Genomic DNA, 22,889 nt, shown 5'->3' with positions numbered 1-22,889 from the left:
GCACATCACTACACAGCAAGAAGAAAGCTTTGCCTTTTGCACTGGCCTGTGCAATAAATTGTGGTTCTAATAGGATAATTAAGTTGTACTCTTCCTTTCAGAGATGTGGGGAGGATACATTAGCTATCAGGTGTCATAAGATTGATAGACGCAAAAGCACTCAGTAAGCATTATGATTAGCCGGGTTAATTTTGAGATATTGGGTTATCTGGTATTGAGAAGCTTTACTGCTTCTAACCATGGAGGCAGAGAAATGCCATCCCGGCTGGGAACCATTGATAGACATGTCTTCAGTGAATTTGTCTAATCCTCTTTTAAATATTAATATTAATGTTGTGTTTTAAAGGTTACACCACCATTTCAATTAATTCAAAAAGTATTTGCAAGGCAAACTGGCTAGAGCTGATCAGCAGTTTCCTAGAACACACACTAGCAATAAAGTTCACTTACACAAAACTGCCATGTACAGCTTGTCTAGGAAAGGAGATGCGAAATTGATTTCTCTACAGAACAATGAATTATGTATGTCACCTATGCTCCACATCATTGGTAGCAATAAAGAAAGTATTTTGTAGGATCTTACGCTAATGGTATTATATGTGAGCTTGAATTAAGTATGTCCATAGTAGAACTCCTAGAAGCAGCTATGAATGAGATTCTGAATTTCCATACATTTGGTATAATGTGATATTATTGTTTTTAATGGCCAGAAGTAGTATGAATGACAGTCTTGCACCACAAGTAATACTGTATTTTAAATAACCTAAAGAACTGTGGTAATAGCACAAAGAGTAATTTGGTTAATTTTTTTTAGTAAGTGCTTAATAGTATTAGCAAAAAATTAAATTTAAAGAACCCTAAAGCACCTCCAATCTAGAAGTGATGTATAAAAATGAATGTCCTAACTAAGGTACGATCTGGTAAAGGAAAAGGGACCCCTGACCATTAGTTCCAGTCGTGACCGACTCTGGGGTTGCAGCGCTCATCTCACGTTATTGGCCGAGGGAGCCGGCGTATAGCTTCCAGGTCATGTGGCCAGCATGACAAAGCCGCTTCTGGTGAACCAGAGTAGCACACGGAAATGCTGTTTGCCTTCCCACTGTAGCGGTTCCTATTTATCTACTTGCACTTTGACATGCTTTCGAACTGCTAGGTTGGCAGGAGCTGGGACCGAGCAACGGGAGCTCACCCCGTAGCAGGGATTCAAACCACCGACCTTCTGATTGGCAAGCCCTAGGCTCAGTGGTTTAACCCACAGCACCACCTGCGTCCCATGTACGATCTGGTACTTGCATGTATTTATTTTATTTTTATCTATTGGATGGTGTGTATAAAAGAATTTTAAAAGAAATTTCTGTGCAGTTTTTGTAAAGGCCATTGATATCTATTTTGTAATATTAAGCTAAAAAGAAATTAAAGCTCACAATTAAACACCACTGATTAAGACATGACAGCTCACACAACTCACAGTATAGAAAGCATGGAAATCTACAAACTTGAGATTAACTTGCCTCTGCGTATTTTAACATTACCTAGTGGGAACCAGAAAAAAACTGGCTCTGATCAGGCTGATCAGAGTGCCTTGTTACAGTACGGTTTTAATCACAGAATTTGAAGATATCTAGTCTCTTCCTCTGTCAATACCATTAGGAAATTTCTCCTAGCATTTATCCAAAATCTGCTTAAAGTCTGCTCCATCTTCTGTGTGACCACTGTTCAGATATTCAAAGTCAACTATCATGCCTGCCCTTAATCTTATCTTCTGCACAACTGCACAAATGTGCAATACTTTATAGTGGAGAATGCAAAAAACATTGCTGAGCAATAGCTGAGCTGGTGCTGGTGATATACGGCCTCAATTAGAGGACTTAAGGTATTGACCCAGTCTAAGTTATTATTATTTTTAAAGCCTTTCCATTGGTGACATTTCCATTTAAAATTTCTGAACCCATCCCCCTCCCAAAGAAAACACCCAGCGGTAGCTGGCACCTCTCATCCAAAAGTGGGAGTTCACCCATTTGACACACCCAGCTTCATCCACTCAACATTTCCCCAGGTGATTTTTTCTTCAAGGTGCAACAATTTAGAGAGCAGTTCTCTTACACAACCCACTGAAATGAAGGGGAGCCATGCAAGACCACATTTGTCCCCAGCATTTCAATGGACACTGAACAGAAGAAATTCCTACTGGATTGTGGCTTTAGAATAATTGAAGGGTGCATCAAACTTGGACCACTAACCCTAAACACAGCACATGCTACTTAGCATAAGTGGGGTTTACTTCATTAGTAATAGTAACGGGGTTTATAAAAACATGCCCTAATTTTAAGTCCACTCCTCCTGAAAAACTGCTGACCGCAAAGAGTGATAACACCTGGAGCAATGAGCCAGAGCTGCCTCTGAATCAAACCTGCCAAGGATTTAGTGGCGCCCCTTCCAACACGAAGGACTGAAGCTCCTTAGGGCTATTAATCAATCATGGCTTAAATGCACCAGATGCTTGATAAAAGCTCTAAGCCAGCCTCCCGCAGCCTGGTGCCCTCCACATTTTGTGGACTACAACTGACTTCAGCTCCAGGAAGCGTGTAGTACACAGTATCTTGGACAGTGCCACACTGGGGAAAGGCTGCGCTAAGAGAGATTTTATGGAATCGTATGCATTTTCATTTGGCAGTGTATCATTTCTGCCTCTTCCACATTGTACTCACAGACACAGCTGAAATGTGCAGAATGAACAACTGATAATGTACAAACACTTTATACAAACTAAGCACACATGCAAATGGAAATAATCAGTATCTGCAAAATCATGACAGATTGCATTCCGGACCAAAAAAAAATGAGCCAGCAAGATGAAAGTTACTCGTTGAGGTCACTGTTGCAACAGTCGGCTAATGCTCAGCGAACAGCTTCCAGCAGGGCACCTCATATGAACTTCAGGCTCCAATGCTAACCACATTTGACATCAGTCTGTGTAAAAAGCAACTTGCTATGAGGGGTCTGCATAGCATCTCTGCTACAAAATCAGACAGAAAGCAAACCGGGAAGTCCTAGCCCAGTGCAAATTGTATAAATGGTTGTGAATTTAATTTTCTCTTCAGTCTGAAGCTTAGGCACAATTCCCAGCTAAAAGTGGCTTTCCATGCCCAGCTGCTATAACTTTTTGCCCTCAGTAAAATGTGTGAAAATTGTCAAATTCAACACTAGTTATCAAATTCTAGGATACCTACTGAAAAATAATAGATGACAAAGATTGCACATTACAGAATAGGCCTTTGAAATGGCGGGGTTAATTGCTGCTCCAACACAGATTAATTCAAGGCAAACCCTATTTCATATTTTCCTTCCAAAAACTCGGGGGAGGACACTCTGTTGTCTCTGCTCCCCATCTCCTGCATTGTATTCTCACAACAATTCTGGTCATCTGGTGTGCCTCATGGCAGAGTAGATATTTGAACCTAAGCCTCCCTGCTCCTACTTCAACACTCAGCTACGCTGGCTCCTGGTGTTGCACCATAAAAAGGTCAAAGGTAAAGGTAAAGGACCCCTGGATGGTGCCTGTAAGATAACTTTTCAGATCAGTCCTACTTCTCAGTGTGGATTTCCTATCCTTCCACAAGCCAAACCATGACATGAACAGGTGAATGTAAAGGTACTCAAAGGAAAAAATCTTGACTTCTCCCCTGGTCCTGGCTGCACTCCCCAAGGCTGAACCATGGTATGGCTCAACAGCACATTCAAACCCATGGTTATGGTTTGTCTCCTCCAGACAAACAATGAGTACTAAGTCAAGAACAAGCCTTGGCTATAATTTATGGTTTGCCTGGAGTGAACCATGAGCCTCAGTTTGGATGTAACACTAAGCCAAATTATGGTTTAGCTTTGAATAGCAGTGGCAGGGGAGGAGCAAAGCAGCCATGATTTTTCCTCAGAGAACCTGCATGGTCTCGTGCTCATGCTTAGCCATGGTTTGGCAGAGTGTGATGTGAGATCTGGACCTCTGATTCTTTACATTGTCTCCAATAGCAGCATGCCAGGTGTCCTATAAAGCACATAAAAATGACCTTCCTCTGATGTCCTGCTCATCCAATGATCAAGATACTCTGGAGTTTCTACTCAACTCCCATGGCTAATATCCAGTCAGCCCTGCTTTTTTATTATGACCCTGGTGATCTACCTAAAATTTCAATATTCATTATGTGAAGCAGCAATTGCTTTTGTTAGTCCCGAGCCCATCAATAGCATTGAATAATTCAAAGTTCTAGTGCTTCAAGAGTAAATGAGTTTCTCTCTATTAATTCCAGATAAAGGAAATCCTTTCAGAACCTTTCCGCACAAAAAACACATATCACAGATGGAGAAAATTATGCTCTTGTGACAAGAACAAAGAAGATCTCTTTCACACAAACCTGGCCATTTGTTTATATGCTTCCTCAGCCACAGCAAAGATGTGGGGATCCATATCCCCCATGTTCTGGCCACTGTACGCATTGATGATATCTTCGCCATAGATGGGCAGTTGTTCATAAGGATTTATGGCTACTAAAACTATACCTGCAAAATAAAATTTGAAAAAAATGAGATATGTTGTTGGCAAATATTAAATAGAAAACAAAGTGGGGCTTCTATTTTAGAGAAAGATTTGTTCTGCGTGAAATTGTCCAAAACTTGTTTCCCCCCCTTTTGTTTTCTAATGTATTTGTTTCATGAAAGCAGAGGTCATGAGGAATATAAAGCTAAACAGGTATATATATAGGTGACCATTTATCACTATGAAAACCATAAAAGGTGACTAATTTCTATGCAGAGTGCCAGCTGAAAGCACTTTTCCTGGCTTCTGAATCTTCATGACTTAGGTCACAGCCCAATTAAAAAAGATTTCAAGTAGGTGACTGGCAGGGAAAGAGCTGTATTACCTCCTTCTGTTTCCTGCCTACTCCAGCACCTTTGACTTATCCACAGACTGGGAGAGATGAATATTCTCAGCATGCAGGGAATCCGATTTCCAGTTCAACAGTATCTCAAGCAGCAGGGCTGGGAAAGACATCTGTCTGAGCCCTTGGCAAGCCAGGGCCAATCGCTACAGTAGGCAATAGTGGAGTAGATGGGCCAACAGTATGACACAGGGTAAGACAAGCTCATGTAATTATAGTTCAAATGAAGAATCTATGCAAGAGGTGCTGTCAAACATTTTGGACAGATATCTCAGATAGATTATATCTATCCTGTTTGTCAGCCTTCAAAGGGGCTATAGGAACTATATGCAGGCAGCCTTTCCAAGAGCCCTAGGTGCATTCTACACTCATAGGTCAAAAGTAGCCATGTTTAGCCAAGCTCTGCCTGTCTGGTTCTAAGAGCTCTCCTACAGACAGGCACACAAGGCAGCAGACTACCTTACTTCCGCAGCTGTTTTTCTCTCCACTTAGCAGCTAATTTCCCCTGGGAGTTGGAAGGCTCCGCAGAGAGATACAGAGACAGAAACAAAGAGGGAGAAAAGTGGCGGGTGACACCTGCTTCCCCCTATGCTTACAAACCCCATTAACTTTCTCTGCCTGCCTGCCTGCCTGCCTGCCTGCCTCCCTTCAAAACTCTCACCAGCCAGAGTTTGGCTACATGTGGCTAAATGTAGTGAGTGCAGCAAAACACAAGGCTCTAAGCCATGGGTAGGCAAACTAAGGCCCAGGGGCCGGATCCGGCCCAATCACCTTCTAAATCCGGCCCATGGATGGAATCAGCATGTTTTTACATGAGTAGAATGTGTGCTTTTATTTAAAATGCATCTCTGGTTTATTTGTGGGGCATAAGAATTGGTTCATTTTTATTTATTTTTCAAAATATAGTCCGGCCCTCCACAAGGTCTGAGGGACATTGCTGAAAAAGTTTGCTGAGCCCTGCTCTAAGCTTTAGCGATCCAGCTACCTTTTTCAAATGCTGTTTATTCACTTAACTGACTGCAATGCCTTATAACCTTTCCGCCGTTTTCTTTCTTCCAACTGAGGCTCTTCCCTATACCCTATACTCATACCCCACTTTGCAGAAGCGACTTACAGCCACCCATAGTTGGAAACTCATTGTATGCAGTTATTATCAGAAAATTGGCAAATTTATTTTGGCATTGTTTTCTACAGGAGTAAATATGAACACCACCTACAGATAATTGGTTCTCTGCCATTACACTCACACAGTGTCTAGATGAGCATTTCAAGACATATTGTCCTTCCAGGCTTGTGAGGCCTGCCATTTGTTCATCATTGCATCTGCAGGGAAACAGTGCAGTGGGTACAAGCAAATTTTTATATATACTTATATGCCATTAAATGCTAAATTATATATAATGCTAAATTATATATAATGCTAAATTATATATAATAAAATTTAGTGTTTAATGGCAGTTAGTCATATTAGTTTCTAAAGTAACAAATGCTCTGTGCCATGCATTTGTGGAGCTTTGCAGAGTTTCACAGGATATGGCTCCTTGCTATAGACTGCAATTACATACTGTTCAACAGTCCTAATTCTGCCGGGACAGCCACAGAATAATCATCCATCATAATAATTTTATTATTTATACCCCGCCCATCTGGCTGGGTTTCCCCAGCCACTCTGGGCGGCTTACAGCATATTATATATATATATCACAAAATAAAAACATCACAAAATAAAAACATCAAGCATTAAAAACCTCCCCATACAGCGCTGCCTTCAGATTAGTAAAGCTGCCATGGTTTTCTGACCTAATTCCAGGGTATCCCAATTTCTCCCTGCCAGCCAACAGTGTTGGAAAGGAGGCATGCTGCTTGTTTTCATCTGTTCAGGGTGAGCAGGGTGAACTGACTCTGCGGTGGCACTTTTGACAGAGATGAGGAACTGCCTCCTGCCCTGCCGGTTTCCCAGTCACCCCAGCCCCAGTGGGCTAGGCCACAACGGTTAGCACTGGCATAAAGGTGCTTCTGAAGGAATTCCCACCTTGTGGGGTTATGGCGGGGGGAACAGTGTCATGAGGAATCTGCACTTGGGAATGAACAGCCCAGGCGTTGTAAGAGGGACTTAGAGCTCTGACTCATCTGGGTGCTGGGAATGGATTTGAGACAGGCTCCCCTTGAAATTGAGGACCCGGAGAGGAAGGAGTGGACACATATATGTGCCCCAAAATATGTTTATTGTATTCCCTCTTTCCAACGTCTTTCTCCAACCTTGGTAGGCAGTGGCTCCCACTCAAGCCACCTGACTCATGTAGCAACGCAGTACCAAAAGACAGCATGCTGGTTTTTTTCCCCTCAGGAATGTTGGAGGGTATGCAATCATCTATAAATAAATGTTTGATTTGAAAGAAGAATGCCAGGAGCCAATTCAGTTGTGCTAACATGCAAGCAGTGGCACAGTTCACCTGGGAAGAAAATAAGTGTTTGTTTTTCCGCTCCATGTGAAGCATCCCCAGTGAACAGGTGCCTTCCACCTTTCTCAAAAAACAACATCATTAGGATTGCAACTCTGAGGCAGAGATGCAAAAGGTGAGAGGGGAAAAGTATCTCCAGGGCCTCTTGAAATGCTCTAGTGAAAATGAACACATATACTGAAGTAGCTTTATGTACAACTCAATAAACAGTTTTCAATTCTATCAGTTGTTAGAATGTTCTTGCTAACTAATTATAAATATAATGGGCTAGATTCATTGAAAACTGAAAACCTATTCTAAAATCTTTCTCTTTTTAATTTCAGAAGGTAGAGAGCTAAAACATTCTCAATGCAAAGGATAGCTTAAAGAATAGAAGGGTAAATGTATTTCAGGACATAAAGAAAAATGAACTATTTTAATAAACTCTTGATTTTTCCAATAATCCCCAGGGATGTTGTACTCCAATCCGCATCTGCCCCAACCAGCATGCCCAGTCCCATTAAGGATGAGTAGAGCTATAGTCCAACAATATACCGTATCAGGAACCAAAGGTTGCCATTCTTTCGGGTTACCCCTTCAGAGTGTGATATCCTGATACTCTGGATTGCTCTATTACTTGGTAATAAGCCAACTCAATGGGACCAACTTCCAAGTATGCACACATGTAACTGTACTATTAATATTTTTGCCTAATAAAAAATCTCTGGAATAAAATCCCTAAGAACTCATAAAAGTCTATGTTTATTTTGTTCTACTATGGCAGATCAGGAGTTTAACATTTTGCCCTGCTAGTCAAGATGTGCTCAGTGCTGTGTCAACATAGATAAGATCATGTCTTCTCTACCACTATCTAGGTCAGGAATGGAAAAACCAACTGGTCACTGCAGTTTTTTATATGACCAGCTAGGATACAGGTATGCACCTGAATTCCAAACATGAGAGCTTTCAGTGGTTTATAATTCTACTGATTGCAAAAGAAATACTCCAAGCATTTTTAAAAACTGATGCCAAAAATATATTTTTTGTAATCCGGAGTGTGTCACTTGTGACAGTTTTTACAGAACAACATGAAAGAGATTTCAAAACAAATCAAAACAAAAAATACCATTGTATTATAAAAGTAGATGCCAAAGTGTGATAGCATAACATGTGTTTAAATTAAGTATTTTAAAGCAATAGCCCCTGCTACATTTGGCTTTATGGAGGGGCTTCTAGCCAAAATATATTGTTTGCTACATTGATTCGTAAAGCCAAAAAATACAGGTGCTACTACAGTCAAAGGTAGAACACAGAAAAGGCAGGCTATGTGGAGCAAAACCAACACAGCTATGTACTAATCATCACCACGGAAGAATTGCATCCTACGCTTATAGAATCCAAATAAAAAAGATTTCAAGAAAATTTAGTTCCAAGTATGGCCACACTGCTTGACTGCTGCTCAAAATCCACATGCTTGTGGTGAAATTTGTTTCCCATGTAAATTGGCTAGACTGTACTAAGAATCTGCATCAGTGTCACAGCTTTGTAAGCTGCCGTGCAGCCAAACATTTGCACAGCCACTTTAAATCCTGAGCATGCAGAGATGATGTTTTCCCATTACCATGTTCTGCCAACATTGGAATCAGCCCTAAGCTTACATACCACAGTGGTTTTCAAAATTAAATACATTACTTTTTAAAAATAGAATCTTCTATGGGATTCCCAAATACCTTATTTTTGTCGTTTTGCAGTTGATTCTACCTGTTTACATTTAAACAGCAGAGTCTCTTCTGCAAAAAAAAATTGTTACCTATCGCCAATGGAAACAAACATTAGTTAAGGTTTTTTAGCCTATATTTCAGAAAGGCAGTTTCCAGTTAAGGAACCCATACTAGGATATAAGATTATCATTTTCAGTGACAAATCAGTAACAATTTCTGAAGTTTCACTTATTATTTATTCTACATCTGTTTTTAAACTGTTCTGCTTGTTTTTACTATGTGCTGCTGTTTTAGTCTTGTACTGTTATAGTATTGTACTACTTTATGAGTTTCAGGATGTTATGGTTTAATTTTATTACATATGCTTTTATTTATAAACAGAAAGGATTTATACAAATTTCTGAAAAAGAAACCAAAAACAAACCAACAGGCCCCAAATGTTACATAAAACTTAATATATCCATATCTATCTGACATGCCCAGCCACATAAGAAAGTCTGGTTTTGTGCTTACCACAATATGTATATATGAGCTTGGAGTCAATAAACCGAACTTTCAGGTTATGAAGAACAGCAGGTTCATGGAGATAGCTGAGGGCTGTCAGATCATTTTCACCCACAAGTATGTCAGGGTTTCGCAGGGGTGGTAGCTCCTTGGACTTAGCATCAAGGCTATATTGAAGTTCCTGGAAATTAAATAAGAGCATACTGTATATTACCGGTACATGCATCCAAAATGATCAAACACATCACTGTACATTTTTAAAAAGAAACATATATGGATATAGTTGAGTACACATACACAATTGCCAATTTTATTTACAATATACTGTAAGCCACCTTGAGCACTTGGGTAAATAGGCAAAATATAAATACAGGCGGCAACAATTTCAGGCATGTCTAATTGACGTGCGATCCCCGCCACGCAGTTCCTTTTGAATCCAGAAGAGGGCAGAGCAGAGGCAGAATGGGAGTGGGGCAGAGCTTACGGGGCAGCGTGCTCTGCCGACGTACATGGGGGCCGGGAATGGAACCCCCACGCAAAATGGTTGCCACCTGTACTACAAATAAACAAGACCGTGAACATGTAACCTTCTGCAGCAAATTTCAATAAGGATGTTTTTTTAAAAAAAACATGATAAGAGTTAACATTACCTTGCCATCCTCAACACGAAGATGAAGGACTTTGTCTCCTGATTTATAATCTTTTACAAGTTCTGCTGATTTCCAGACTACTTCTGGATCAGGTATCCAAATCCTTGCATACTGCAAAACAAAATTAAGAAAGAATCAGCTGTATTTTCTCAGCAATCTGTATTGAAATAATAAGAATAATCACACACACAAACATTACCTTTTAAAAATTATCAGCCATGTTATGGGGGGAAATATTTACAGCAAACATGATTGTCATCAGCCGAATTCAATGAGAACAATATATTGTAATAAGCCAATGAACTGAATTTTTATCCCCCGTTAATCCTATGGACTTATTTGAAACCAGGGATGCAATCCTAAACATGATATCTAAGAAGTGTCTCATCAAACTCAAGGGAAATTATGCAATGCCCACAGGTATGTATTGAATGCTTCAAGGCCAAGACAGGCAGGAATTATTACCACCACCGCTTGAGAATAATTTCTGAAATTGTTTATTAATGCTAACTTAATAACTACTACTACCGTGCACTGACTTAACTTTCTTAACAGACTAGCTGTACCCAGCCACGCGTTGCTGTGGCTCAGTCATGGGCCTCCTCCACTCAGTGTCCCCATTCCCCACCCCAGCCGCATGACATCGAGACACCCGTCTCTGGTCCCCCCGCCGTGACGTTATTTTCCTCCCGCATAACGGCACCTGGCACCCCGAGCGCGCGAGCGCTCTCTCCCCCTCACATGCTTACTCTGGCAAATCCCCCCACCCCGTCCCCACCCATTCATCCTCCCATAAGTCATGGGCCTCCTCCACTCAGCATCCCCGTTCCCCATCCCAGCCGCACATCCCTGTCTCTGGTCCTCCCGCCGCGTGACATCATCTTCCTTCTGCGTGATGGCATCCGCCACCCCGACACATTCCTCCTCCCCAAAGGCATGGCCCACCTCCACTCAGCGCCCCCATTCCTCACCCCAGCCCCTTACCACAACCCAGACGTCATGACACCTCTCTCTCTGTGGTCCCTCCCGTCTCTCTGGTCATCTTCCCTCCAGCTCTCTCTGTCCACCTCTGGTCATCTTCCCGTGTGATGGCACCCGTCATCCCGACCCCTCTCTCTCTTCCACCCGCACACCCCATGTGCATCTTGGGTCTGGCCTGCTCCCCTGGCTGTGCTATGCTGGGCAATGCCATGCTACTGTGATGTCACAGATAGTCTGCCGCCAATGGCAGCAGCTGAGGCATCCTCAGTTGTGCTGCTTTGACTTGTTTTTCTAGAAAACATGTTCTAACTTCTCACAGGTGTGACAGCTGTCCAATCTAAGTTTATACATAAGTTTATACAAACACCCGCGTAGTGGAATGGAACGTTGTGTGAAAATTTCAATGCAATCGGTCAAGCGGTTTTAGAGGTAGCTGGACGCGTACGAACGGGGACCTTTTACATAGATAGATAGATAGATGTATCCTATACAGATTGTTAGGAAATTAACAATTGCTTGGGAATTTTTGTTATAATTTCACTCCAATGACTCTTAGATTTTACTGCAGTGGAATATGCCTCCAAGTACTGACGCTATGGACTCCACCAAAAGGACTTCAAGGCAAGGACTGAAGATCATCCATCATGTTTTTTATTTGAAGATTCTAATCTATAAGTACAATAGCCACTTTCTTTTGAAGAGAGATGATGTAGTGGTCTAACTGGAAATGCCATATGGAAAGAGCAGAGACACTCCTAAAGATTTATTTCCCCCGCCCACATATATAAGTTTTCTCACACAACACATTCAGTCCAAGATATTCTGGTCTTGAAATCGGAATCCAAACTGAGCCCATCCCTCCACAAAATGCACCATTGTTGTCATATGCATCCACACAAACAACAGTTATAAATTCACACGTTGCCATTATTGGTGCAAAGTGCACTAAAGTCATTCATTTAAAAGTTGCACCCTCTCTTCCTAACCTCAAACGTCACCAAAAATCATTACAAACTGTGCTCCAAGGTCCTGGTTACAGACAACCTCTGCTTTGCACTAAATGATTTGGCTGTAACAACCAGCTGTGCCACTAAATCAGGAGGCAATGCGAGCATGTGAAGCAGGAGGGGAGGACTAAGCATACGAGTACAGGGCTCAGTCATGTAGCAGCAAACCATAGCTTGCCACTGCATCAGAATGAGTCCAACATTTCTTTAAAAACTTGTGGAAAATATAGATGGAGGATTAGAGGACTAATTTGACTATTCAGATATTTTGATAACACTCGTATTCCACAAACTCTCAAGTGGCAAGGCTGCCTTTCCATATACTCCATCTGTCCCCGTCTACCAGGGACAGTACCTACTTTTTTGTTACCTGTCTCTGAGAAATGATGGCCCCTATTTTTGCCTTGCTAAAATCGTTTTAATGTGAATTGCTAGAATTGCCATTCTTTAGGAATCAGCTCACTGTCACTATGAGGGAATCTAGAGCTTACATTACTGAGCATACTCTTTGTAGTTAACACACACATATAAATCCATGCGCTGTGACATCAGTGCAGTTTGAAGAACAGTTTTTCATTTCACTTACTGCAAATATTTTGACCTGCAGTAGCATACTGTCAGACAATTATGATTTCCCAATATATGTTTAACCAAAAGAAACAAATGCCATCTTGGCTTTAAAATCAGTGGGTAACAGGCTGTTGAGGACTAAATGCAATGCTATACAGGAGTTGATGTGGGTTCAGGTATACCTTTCACACACATATCTCTTATTTTCTTCTACGAAATATTGGAGGCTCTGCCTTTCTAACGTATTCTACTTTCTGGGACCTCCAGTCACTTTTTTAGAGATTCAACTAGTAAGAAAGCAGCAAAAGCAATAGGATATAAACCCACTCCTGCAGGGCCAGCCCATCCATGAGCCAAGATGAGGTGACCACCTCAGGCGGCAGGATCCACCAGGGCAGCAGATTCCAATGTTGATCTTTCTTCCCCTTTCCCTTGTTCCTGATGTAGATCTTCTCTCACCCCTTCTTCCCTGGCGGGGAGTGGGGGCAACCCAGGTGCCAAAATTGTGGGAACGTTTATATGATTGCTAACTCGTCTGAGTCCTATCAATAATTATACCTTCCTGGTTGATAATCCCTTTCTGTCCCTCTTAAAGAAAACACACATGAATCTGAATCATATTAACATAAACTACTTTGCTATCAGATTCATTCAGGTTTACATAGTTATTCCTGAAGGCAGACTTAGGTTACATAACAGATAAACTATATACTAGATAGCAGTGAATCATGAGAAGACTGCATCCGAGCAGTTACCAGTTAACACTCCTTGCCGCAACCAACCAACCGACTGACTGCCACATAGAGACAGTTAGTCCTCTCGGAATGTTGGACTTGACTGACAGCTTTATATCCCACAAAAATGTCTTGAGCCAACCCTGCACTCCTGACAAAGTATACTTGGATGTGCAGTGGCCAGCATAGCTGCCAAATCTCCCGTATTCCCCGGGAAACCCCCGTTTTTCCAGCTGTTCCCAGCCGAAAAAAACGTATTGTTTTGTTTTTCCCCGGTTTATTCTGGCGCGGCGGCCATTTTGGAACTGGGCGGAGCATGCTCAGAAGCGACTTTTGATGTTGCTTTGCCCAGTTCCAAAATGGCTGCAGCGCGACTTCTGGTGCGGTGGCTATTTTGGAACAGGGCAGAGCAGCATCAAAAGTCGCTTCTGAGCATGCTCCGCCCAGTTCCAAAATGGCGGCAGCGCTACTTCCGGTCTGCTACTTCCGGTCCAGTCCCTTATTTATCAGGCCGGAACTTGGCAAGTATGGTGGCCAGGTTCCTGAAGTAACATGGCAGCTCCTGCTACACCCCTAGGGTGCTCTGCCAAGCAAGCTGGTCTTGTCCATGAATGGACCTGCACTGAGCTACCACTGTGTGCCTTTGCACTTGAGTCTGGAAGTAGAGGAGAGGCTGGCACATACCTGGGGGGGGGAAAGTACCACGCAGTTTAAGAAACATGTGATTGGACAATAAAGAAATGCAGCAGGCAATTCAGTTGGAAGAGCTCTTGCGAAACTACACTAAAAATGAAGTGGCATTATGGGCATTTATGCAGGCAGCTATGCCTGAAACTATGCAGCCAACAGTTTATGAATCTTAGTATCCATCTCTACCAAGACACAAGCAACTTTTGGCTTCCCTTCATCTTTAACTTCTTCCATCCCAGCTGGTTGTTATAAGAATTTTGCAACTAAGAACGAGTGTCCGAGTTTTCCTTCTTCCTCCTCCTTCCTAATCCCTTTTCCTTTCAGTACTGATCTTTGAAAGCCACTGTGGGAGCCTTCTTTGGCTGAAAACAGAGTTGTTGAAAATCACTGGCGAAAGGGTGGTTTCAGTTCCCTAACAGAAGGGAATAAGTGGTCCTTGGTGTGAATATGGCTATTGCAAAAGGGTTCTGTTTTATCCATGAAGCACTGGGAGGGAAAGTTCCTGTTCTTCAAACATAGCACAGCGGATGTTGAAGTCTTATGAAATGCCCTTAGATGCACTGGGTAATCCTGGAAGGGGGTCAAATAAATACTAACCACACTAAAGAGAAAAAAGAACAACTGGACCTATAATCTGGAGACAGTTCCTCCACAATTATGAAGCTTTATGACTCTTGGAACCACTTCTAAAGTGGGTGCACATGATTTAATGGACAAGCTTATGGCAGACAAAACCAGGAACTACTTGTCATAGAATAGAGAAAGCATTTGTTTTCTTTTTCTGTATTCATAAAAAACCCATTGTGTTCCATAGCAGAACTTTAAAGCATCTAACTTAAAGCCATGCACCACACCACAATAATACAATAGAATATGGGCCTTTACATGGGTTTGTGGAAGGGGGGGGGGGCTTATGGTTTGTTTTGTATGCATTCTGTGTTCTCATTTTGTATTCTTTGTGGCGAACCATCCTGTGATGGTTGAAGCTGAATGTACACAAGTTAAACGTGCGTAAATTGAGGGTCTACTGTATTCTCATGCAAGTACAATAGGGAGCTTTTGTGAACTCCAGATTCATTGTTGCACAGCCTGCCAAGCCTGCCAAGCACAAGACTCTGTAGCTGCCCTCCACAATGGAGACAGCTGGAAACAAGAAGAAAAATGAAGTGGAAGAAGAAAAATGTGCCTCAGAAGCACCAATAGTTGTGAAGTTTATTCTCAAACCACAGCTCCCCCATCCCAATCTTAAACCCAAATATAGACTTAGGTCACTATGCCTACCAGCACCTGCTAATCCAGAGACTGGGAATTTGTGACCCTCCAGATGTTAGATTCCAACTCCCATTAGCCCCAGCTAGTATGGCCAATAGTCAGCGATGGTGGGAGGTTCGGTTGAACTACATATGGAGAGCCGCAAGTTCCACATTTCTGTGCAAAAGAAACTAATATTGGTGCCTTTCCTGTGGAAGCTGCTTGAAGCTGAGCGCACATTTTTGCTGCTTTGGCATTCTGATTAGTGGATCTACATTGGGAACTGCTGCCCCTGCAGATCCTGCCGCCTGAGGTGGCCGACTCAGCTGGCCCATGGATGGGCCGGCCCTGGGGAAACTGGGGAAAGGGCACCACTGCAGTAGACACTCCACAAAAATGCTTGTTTAATACTCTCTCTACTCAGATGTCAAGAAGATAAAGAACTACACAACTTTTAGAAGACATCTAAAGGCAGCCCTGTATCAGGAAGTTTTAAATGTTTGACTTTTTACTGTGTCTTTACATGTACTGTAAGCCACCCAGTCTGATATTTTCAGACCAGAGAAATCAGCAAGGGGCTGTTGGTTTAGACAACCAGAATCTGCACCGACTGAACTGTATAACTGCAGTATAACAACTGTAACTTTAAGAACTTTCTTTCCCAATCCTTTTTCCTTATGTGTCATGTATTTTTAAGAATGTAAGCCTGAGGTCACAGACTGTCTTTGTACTGATTTTTCTAAGCTGTTTTGAGAGACTTTTCAGCTAAAGGGCAGGGTATAAATGCTTTTTAAAAAATAAATAGCAGGTGCTGGGTATCATTTCTCATTCATATATAAGGTAGTGCCACAATATCAGAAGGAGCACCTTTCGAATCTTTGCTTGGGAAACCAAAACACAGTCTCCTTGCAACAACAGAGAGAAGGGGAAACCAGATTGCAGATCACCATAGAAACCAGACTGCCAGAGCCAGCTGAGCCTTCCACGTGAGATAGTTAAAAGGATATTAAGATCCTGCTACCACAACCAGAAAATGGTAGTTTTAAATATGCATGCTTGATCATCTGTAGTTTTATCAACAGTACAGATAACACTTCAATCCTTGCTTAAGAAAGCAGAAAATAGAATTGTTTTAATAATAAAGCTGCACGAGGTGGCCAAGCTGTACATTATGTTGCTCTCATTTATTCTGAATTACAGCCAGCTCTTTTCTAAAGCATCAGAACACCAACTCATATCAAACATGCAATCTGTAGTATTTATTATATAAGCTTAGCAGGGTAGTAATGCGCTGCTACAGATTTGTGACACTGTCATAGCAGTTCCACATCAGGGTACAGTATATGCTATTGAAACCCAGACCTAAGAGAAAACTCTTGGAAACATTCTATGGCAGCTGGAAAGTAGCACAGATGTTCTGCACGGCTTAAAGCTGGTCTAGAATAGAGAAGAAAGCAGCAGCTGCTACCAAAAAAAAACCCAACCCTACCATCCATGAAAATATAATACACTGGTCTCAGATCGAGGGTGATGGATTGTTGGGGTTCTTTTTAGCAAAGGATAAATAACACACAGTGTCAGCACAAGGATTCACTTGAGACTGTTTCAGTGGCTGAATACTGGGCAGGTGTAAGATATATTGCAAAGAAGCCAGAACGTTTTCCAAAAATTAAACACGAATTAATTGGTTTTTTCCAAGATACTGCTAAATAGCAACCATTATATTATTGCAATAATTGCATTATATTATTGCAATAAAGTCGTGTCACGAAGAGTCGGACACGACTAAACGACTAAACAACAACATATTATTGCAACACCTCAAGGACTGCCTCTCCCTATATATGAACCAACCTGTACCCTGCAATCATCATTTGAGGCCCTTCTTCATGTGCCCACTCAACAGGAGGTCCAGAGGTTGGCAACACAAGAACAGGCATTTTCAGTGGTGGCACCTTGCTTGTAGAATGTTCTTCCCAGGGAGGCTTGCATGGCACCATCATTACCTATCTCTAGGCACCAGACAAAAACATTCATTTTTCACCATGCCTTTGATATCTAATTATCTATGGCCTTTTGTATGTTTGTGTTTATTTAATGATTGTTTAAGTCACTTTGACTTGAAGTTGTTGTTGTTGTTTAGTCGTTTAGTCGTGTCCGACTCTTCGTGACCCCATGGACCATAGCACGCCAGGCACTCCTGTCTTCCACTGCCTCCCGCAGTTTGGTCAAACTCATGTTCGTAGCTTCGAGAACACTGTCCAACTATCTTGTCCTCTGTCGTCCCCTTCTCCTAGTGCCCTCAATCTTTCCCAACATCAGGGTCTTTCCCAAGGATTCTTCTCTTCTCATGAGGTGGCCAAAGTATTGGAGCCTCAGCTTCACGATCTGTCCTTCCAGGGAGCACTCAGGGCTGATTTCCTTAAGAATTGATAGGTTTGATCTTCTTGCAGTCCATGGGACTCTCAAGAGTCTCCTCCAGCACCATAATTCAAAAGCATCAATTCTTCGGCGATCAGCCTTCTTTATGGTCCAGCTCTCACTTCCATACATCACTACTGGGAAAACCATAGCTTTAACTATACGGACCTTTGTCGGCAAGGTGATGTCTCTGCTTTTTAAGATGCTGTCTAGGTTTGTCATTGCTTTTCTCCCAAGAAGCAGGCGTCTTTTAATTTCGTGACTGCTGTCACCATCTGCAGTGATCAAGGAGCCCAAGAAAGTAAAATCTCTCACTGCCTCCATTTCTTCCCCTTCTATTTGCCAGGAGGTGATGGGACCAGTGGCCATGATCTTGGTTTTTTTGATGTTGAGCTTCAGACCATATTTTGCGCTCTCCTCTTTTACCCTCATTAAAAGGTTCTTTAATTCCTCCTCGCTTTCTGCCATCAAGGTTGTGTCATCTGCATATCTGAGGTTGTTGATATTTCTTCCGGCAATCTTAATTCCGGCTTGGGATTCATCTAGTCCAGCCTTTCGCATGATGAATTCTGCATATAAGTTAAATAAGCAGGGAGACAATATACAACCTTGTCGTACTCCTTTCCCAATTTTGAACCGACTTGAAGTGGCAAATTATTATTATTATTATTATTAATTTTATAATAATTCTGCTGCTTCTCCTTGCAACACTCCTAGACACATATGACAAGATTTATGCAGAACTATTAACAGGTACATTTTTCCAACTCTTTCCTTTGCACTGGAGAGGCAGAATGAGGCATAGATGGAATTCTATCTCACAGAAAGAGCAGACACCATGAACTAGGGCAAGATTCCTCTTGTACTTTATGATACCATCTGAGATCACATGAACAAATCATCAGACCATATTAACCACCAAAACATTCACATCACAAGATGTACTTGAGGCAGTCACCTCTTGACAACATTAGTGATGACTAGAAATAAGCTGGCTTTTCATCAGGAATTCTCAAAACAAACACCTAGGATGCATATTTCTTTATTTTCTATTCATTGGGTGTTTTATTTAAATTGGATGTATAGATATGGAAACTACTGTTAAACTGTTAATAAGTTCATACCTCTTGTTACTTGTGATTGTGAATGCTTGAAACCAAGTTTCAATTTTTTAAAAAGTTCTGAAAACCAACAAAAGGAAAAAAAAACAAAAAAATGTACCGGTACACCTAGGAAACAATGCCCTGGGAACGTGTCAGCTCCAATCAATATGCACAGGAATTATACCTTTCACAGTAGCATTTTGTCATTTTAAACTCAAGCAAGGAGTAACCGAAGAACAGACTCCTCAATAATGCTTACTCAGTTTCTTTCAGTGATGTAGGAATATTTGAGCATATGAAATGAAGACAGCAGCATACATAACAGTATAGATATCCAAATAACACAGGCAAATCTATTCTTCAGAAAGTAACTGAACCTCAGCTACAAAACACAGATCTAGAATACCACAGACACACACACACACACACACACACACACGAAGTGCGAGTGCCAGATTATACACTAATCTTTTTACCAAGGAAGTAATGGCAGAATGGATTATTGTTCTCAATGCGTGGTATCTAAAAAGATCCCCTTTCTCCAATGTCTTCGTCTGGGTTGGACCTACTGTTAGGTAGTAGAGTGAGCAATTGCCTCAGGTGGCAGGTGCTGGAGTGTAGCAGTGACAGTTCTCACACACACATACCCTATTACTATCCCATCAGCAGCACTGAAGTAAGATTCAGCTGCCAATATAGTAAGCTTCTGTATATTGGGTCCAAGGATCACACACATGAAGGTGATGGATGGACGGATGGATGGATGGATGGATGCTGAGAAGACCTCCCAGGGTGAGAGACTGGGAAAAGAAAGGAAAGCTCCCAAGTCAGAGATGGGAGGGTCCACCACTTTCTGAGACAAGTGTTAAGAGCTTTCTCTGCTTTTGTTTTTATTTAGTTTTTTTAACCTTATTGTATTATGAAAAAGCTTTAATAAAATCCTATGGGGAAAATGAGGAATGAAGAGGGGACTGTCCTGTCCTTTGCTTCAGTTGGCAAAACATCATGAGATGACCCTGGTCTTCCTCCATCAAAGGAAGACTCTTTCCATTGATGAAGAAAAAGCCACAGCTTGTTTCTCCAGAGCTTAGTTTGTTTTCCAGGTATTTTGCCTCATGCTTTTGTAGCTTGGCAAGAGTCTGAGGTGGAGTAGTCAAAGAAACCATGGTTAAGCATGGCTGTTGAGTTTGGACTTTAACACCTAGCTATAGTTAAAATAAGGGATGATTCTTAAGCCAACAGCAAACCATTGTTTGCTGCCAGAAAACAAGCAATGATTGGTCAGCAGGGTTGAGTTTAGATAGACATTTAAACAAACCATGGTTTGGCACAGGACACAAATTAGGCCAAATATGTACACACTCTTTAAGGGAGGTGATTTGAGAGTCAATGTGTAAGTCCTGAAATAGCATATGGTGCAATCTTCCTCTGACAGTATCATTTTGGAGCACAGGTGAGTGCATGCTCTAATATTATCACAAGACATGAATTCCCGGCATTTTACTAAAGTCCTCCTGATTTTGTGGTGGTTGCTACATTCATATGTGCAGGAAGTTGGGGCTCTAAAAAGCAATGGTGAAATTCAAAAACTGAGCTGCCAAAATTTACCACATTCTTTTCAATTCCTCTCACAGGTCACAGTCCTGAGGAACTTTCTATAATATGTAAAATATTTCAGCTATTTAGCATGATTAGCACGTCCCTTTTCTTAGCAGTTGGCTTGTTTTTTTTTATTTTTAGCTTTTTTTACAGTAATTCTCTGGGAGAGGAAGTGAAACTGTTATATGCTCCAAGGCTTAGCAATGCAGCATGTCAAAGTACAGTACTATTTGCAAGACTGACATAAAACTCACACACCTCTACCGCTCTCAGAAGTTACAGTGATCTTTCCGGAACTAAAATAAAGGGGGGGGTTCTCCCTAGGTTTTAAAATAATTTGCCTATTTTTGATCTTTCAAGAGCTGGGAAATTTTTGGTGCCTTCTGAGAGTTTTTGCTATACCCTCCTGTTGCTGGGTCTATGGTTCCCCCCGGCCCAGCCCATTGCTTTTAATTTTTTCGGTGGCATAAAAATGTTGTTTGTAAATGAATGGATGGATGGACGGATGGATGAATGAATGAATGAATGAATAATGCTACTCCCACAGCTACAGCTTTTGCCCATTCAGAGGTGGTCATGAAAGTACCAGACCCCTTTCCCAACTGCCCATTACCAGTTCATCCCACTCTTCCTCCAAGGCCACTGAGTTGGCATACATAGTTCTCGGCACTCACACACAAACACCCGCCAACAACCACCCTGGAAGGTTAAAGGTAAAGGTAAAGGGACCCCTGACCATTAGGTCCAGTCGTGACCGACTCTGGGGTTGCGCGCTCATCTCGCATTATTGGCCGAGGGAGCCGGCATATAGCTTCCAGGACATGTGGCCAGCATGACAAAGCCACTTCTGGCAAACCAGAGCAGCACATGGAAACGCCGTTTACCTTCCCGCTGTAGCGGTTCCTATTTATCTACTTGCATTTTGACGTGCTTTCGAACTGCTAGGTTGGCAGGAGCAGGGACCGAGCAATGGGAACTCACCCCGTCACAGGGATTTGAACCGCCGACCCTCTGATCAGCAAGCCCTAGGCTCAGTGGTTTAACCACAGCGCCACCTGGGTCCCCTGATCCCTGGAAGGTTAGTTATAGGCTAAGAAATGATGACTCAAAGCCCCCCAGTGAGTTTCATTGCTAAGCTAGGGGTTGAATCCATGTCTTCCCAGTCCTCCTTTAGCACTCTAACCACTAGTTCACCAAGCTTTCTCTCCACTAGCTATTGTTCCATCCAGTGCAAGCTCAGAGCCCAGGATGCTTTTTGCATGCTGAAAGGGCAGAGACTGCTGAACACCCAGAATGCCACAGCACATTTCTTTCTAGTCATCAGAGACAGAGCCCCAGCACAGCTTTTCATACAGTTTCTGGACTATGTGGGTTGTATCAAATATAAACCCACTGAAATTAAATGAACACAACTAACTTAGGGCCATTAATTTTCAGTGGGTCTACGCTGTGCAGGACTCAGCTGTATATGGCCCAATGTTGCTTTCCACAGCAGAAACAATGACACAAAAAGAAACATGGGAGAGCAGCAGCTGCCACCTGCGACAATATACAGTGGTACCTCTACTTACGAATTTAATGCATTCCGAACACACATTTGTAAGTCGAAAAAAATTGTAAGTCGAATCCCATAGGAATGCATTGGGAGAAAAAAATCGTAAGTAGAAGCAACCCTATCTAAAAATTCGTAAGTAGAAAAAATCCTATCTAAACCGCATCCAAGATGGCGGATGGAGCTCCATTCATAAGTAGAAACATTTGTAAGTAGAGTTATTCGTAAGTAGAGGTACCACTGTAATGATGCTTCTTCCCAGCCAGGAAGAGAATTTCTTTTAATGCAATCAAAGAAGTGAGAGAATACAGTGCATGAGGCATTGCCCCTAACAGAAACACAAAGAAGAGCTTTTCTGACCACAACAAAAATAGCACCAGACGTTTTGGAAAGGCTTACTTTCCCTTTGCCTTGACAAGTTTGTGTCAACTGGGTAGTGCACCTTAACAAAATGATGACACCAGAGCGTCAAGCTGATTATTCAGAAACCGATAGTTTCCTTACATTTGCAAGAAGAAAACAACATAAAAGAACATTATAGTGCCTGTACAAGTTCTGGAGTGTGAGAAAGGAAGGAAGGAAGGCAAAAAGAGAGAGAATGCTAACACTGCTCTGTAACACCTTCCTGTTGCACAGCAGAGAGAAGGTTCTAACTAGCCTGTTCTTGAATTTACTGTATCACTTCAGATTGCAGGAGGAGAATAATATTTTTGATGTTCCTCTATATTTAA

At 41.9% G+C, this 22,889-nt stretch overlaps 1 protein-coding gene across 4 annotated transcripts in view; it reads right to left on the bottom strand.

Annotated features, from left to right (window-relative positions):
* Positions 1-22,889, bottom strand: part of MYO5A (myosin VA) — a 115,596-nt gene that overhangs the window by 73,596 nt on the left and 19,111 nt on the right. For all 4 annotated transcript variants that reach the window (XM_060282746.1, XM_060282747.1, XM_060282748.1 and 1 more), the window contains exons 2-4: positions 10,251-10,361; positions 9,610-9,781; positions 4,410-4,554 (exon numbers count right to left, since the gene is read on the bottom strand). In XM_060282746.1, coding sequence (XP_060138729.1) covers positions 4,410-4,554; positions 9,610-9,781; positions 10,251-10,361 — 428 coding nt within the window. The remainder of the gene's footprint in view (positions 1-4,409; positions 4,555-9,609; positions 9,782-10,250; positions 10,362-22,889) is intronic.

The sequence above is a fragment of the Zootoca vivipara genome, chromosome 14 (genome assembly GCF_963506605.1).
Source record: "Zootoca vivipara chromosome 14, rZooViv1.1, whole genome shotgun sequence".
NCBI classification, from domain to species: Eukaryota; Metazoa; Chordata; class Lepidosauria; order Squamata; family Lacertidae; genus Zootoca; species Zootoca vivipara.
This window is presented reverse-complemented; position numbering and strand designations above follow the sequence as displayed.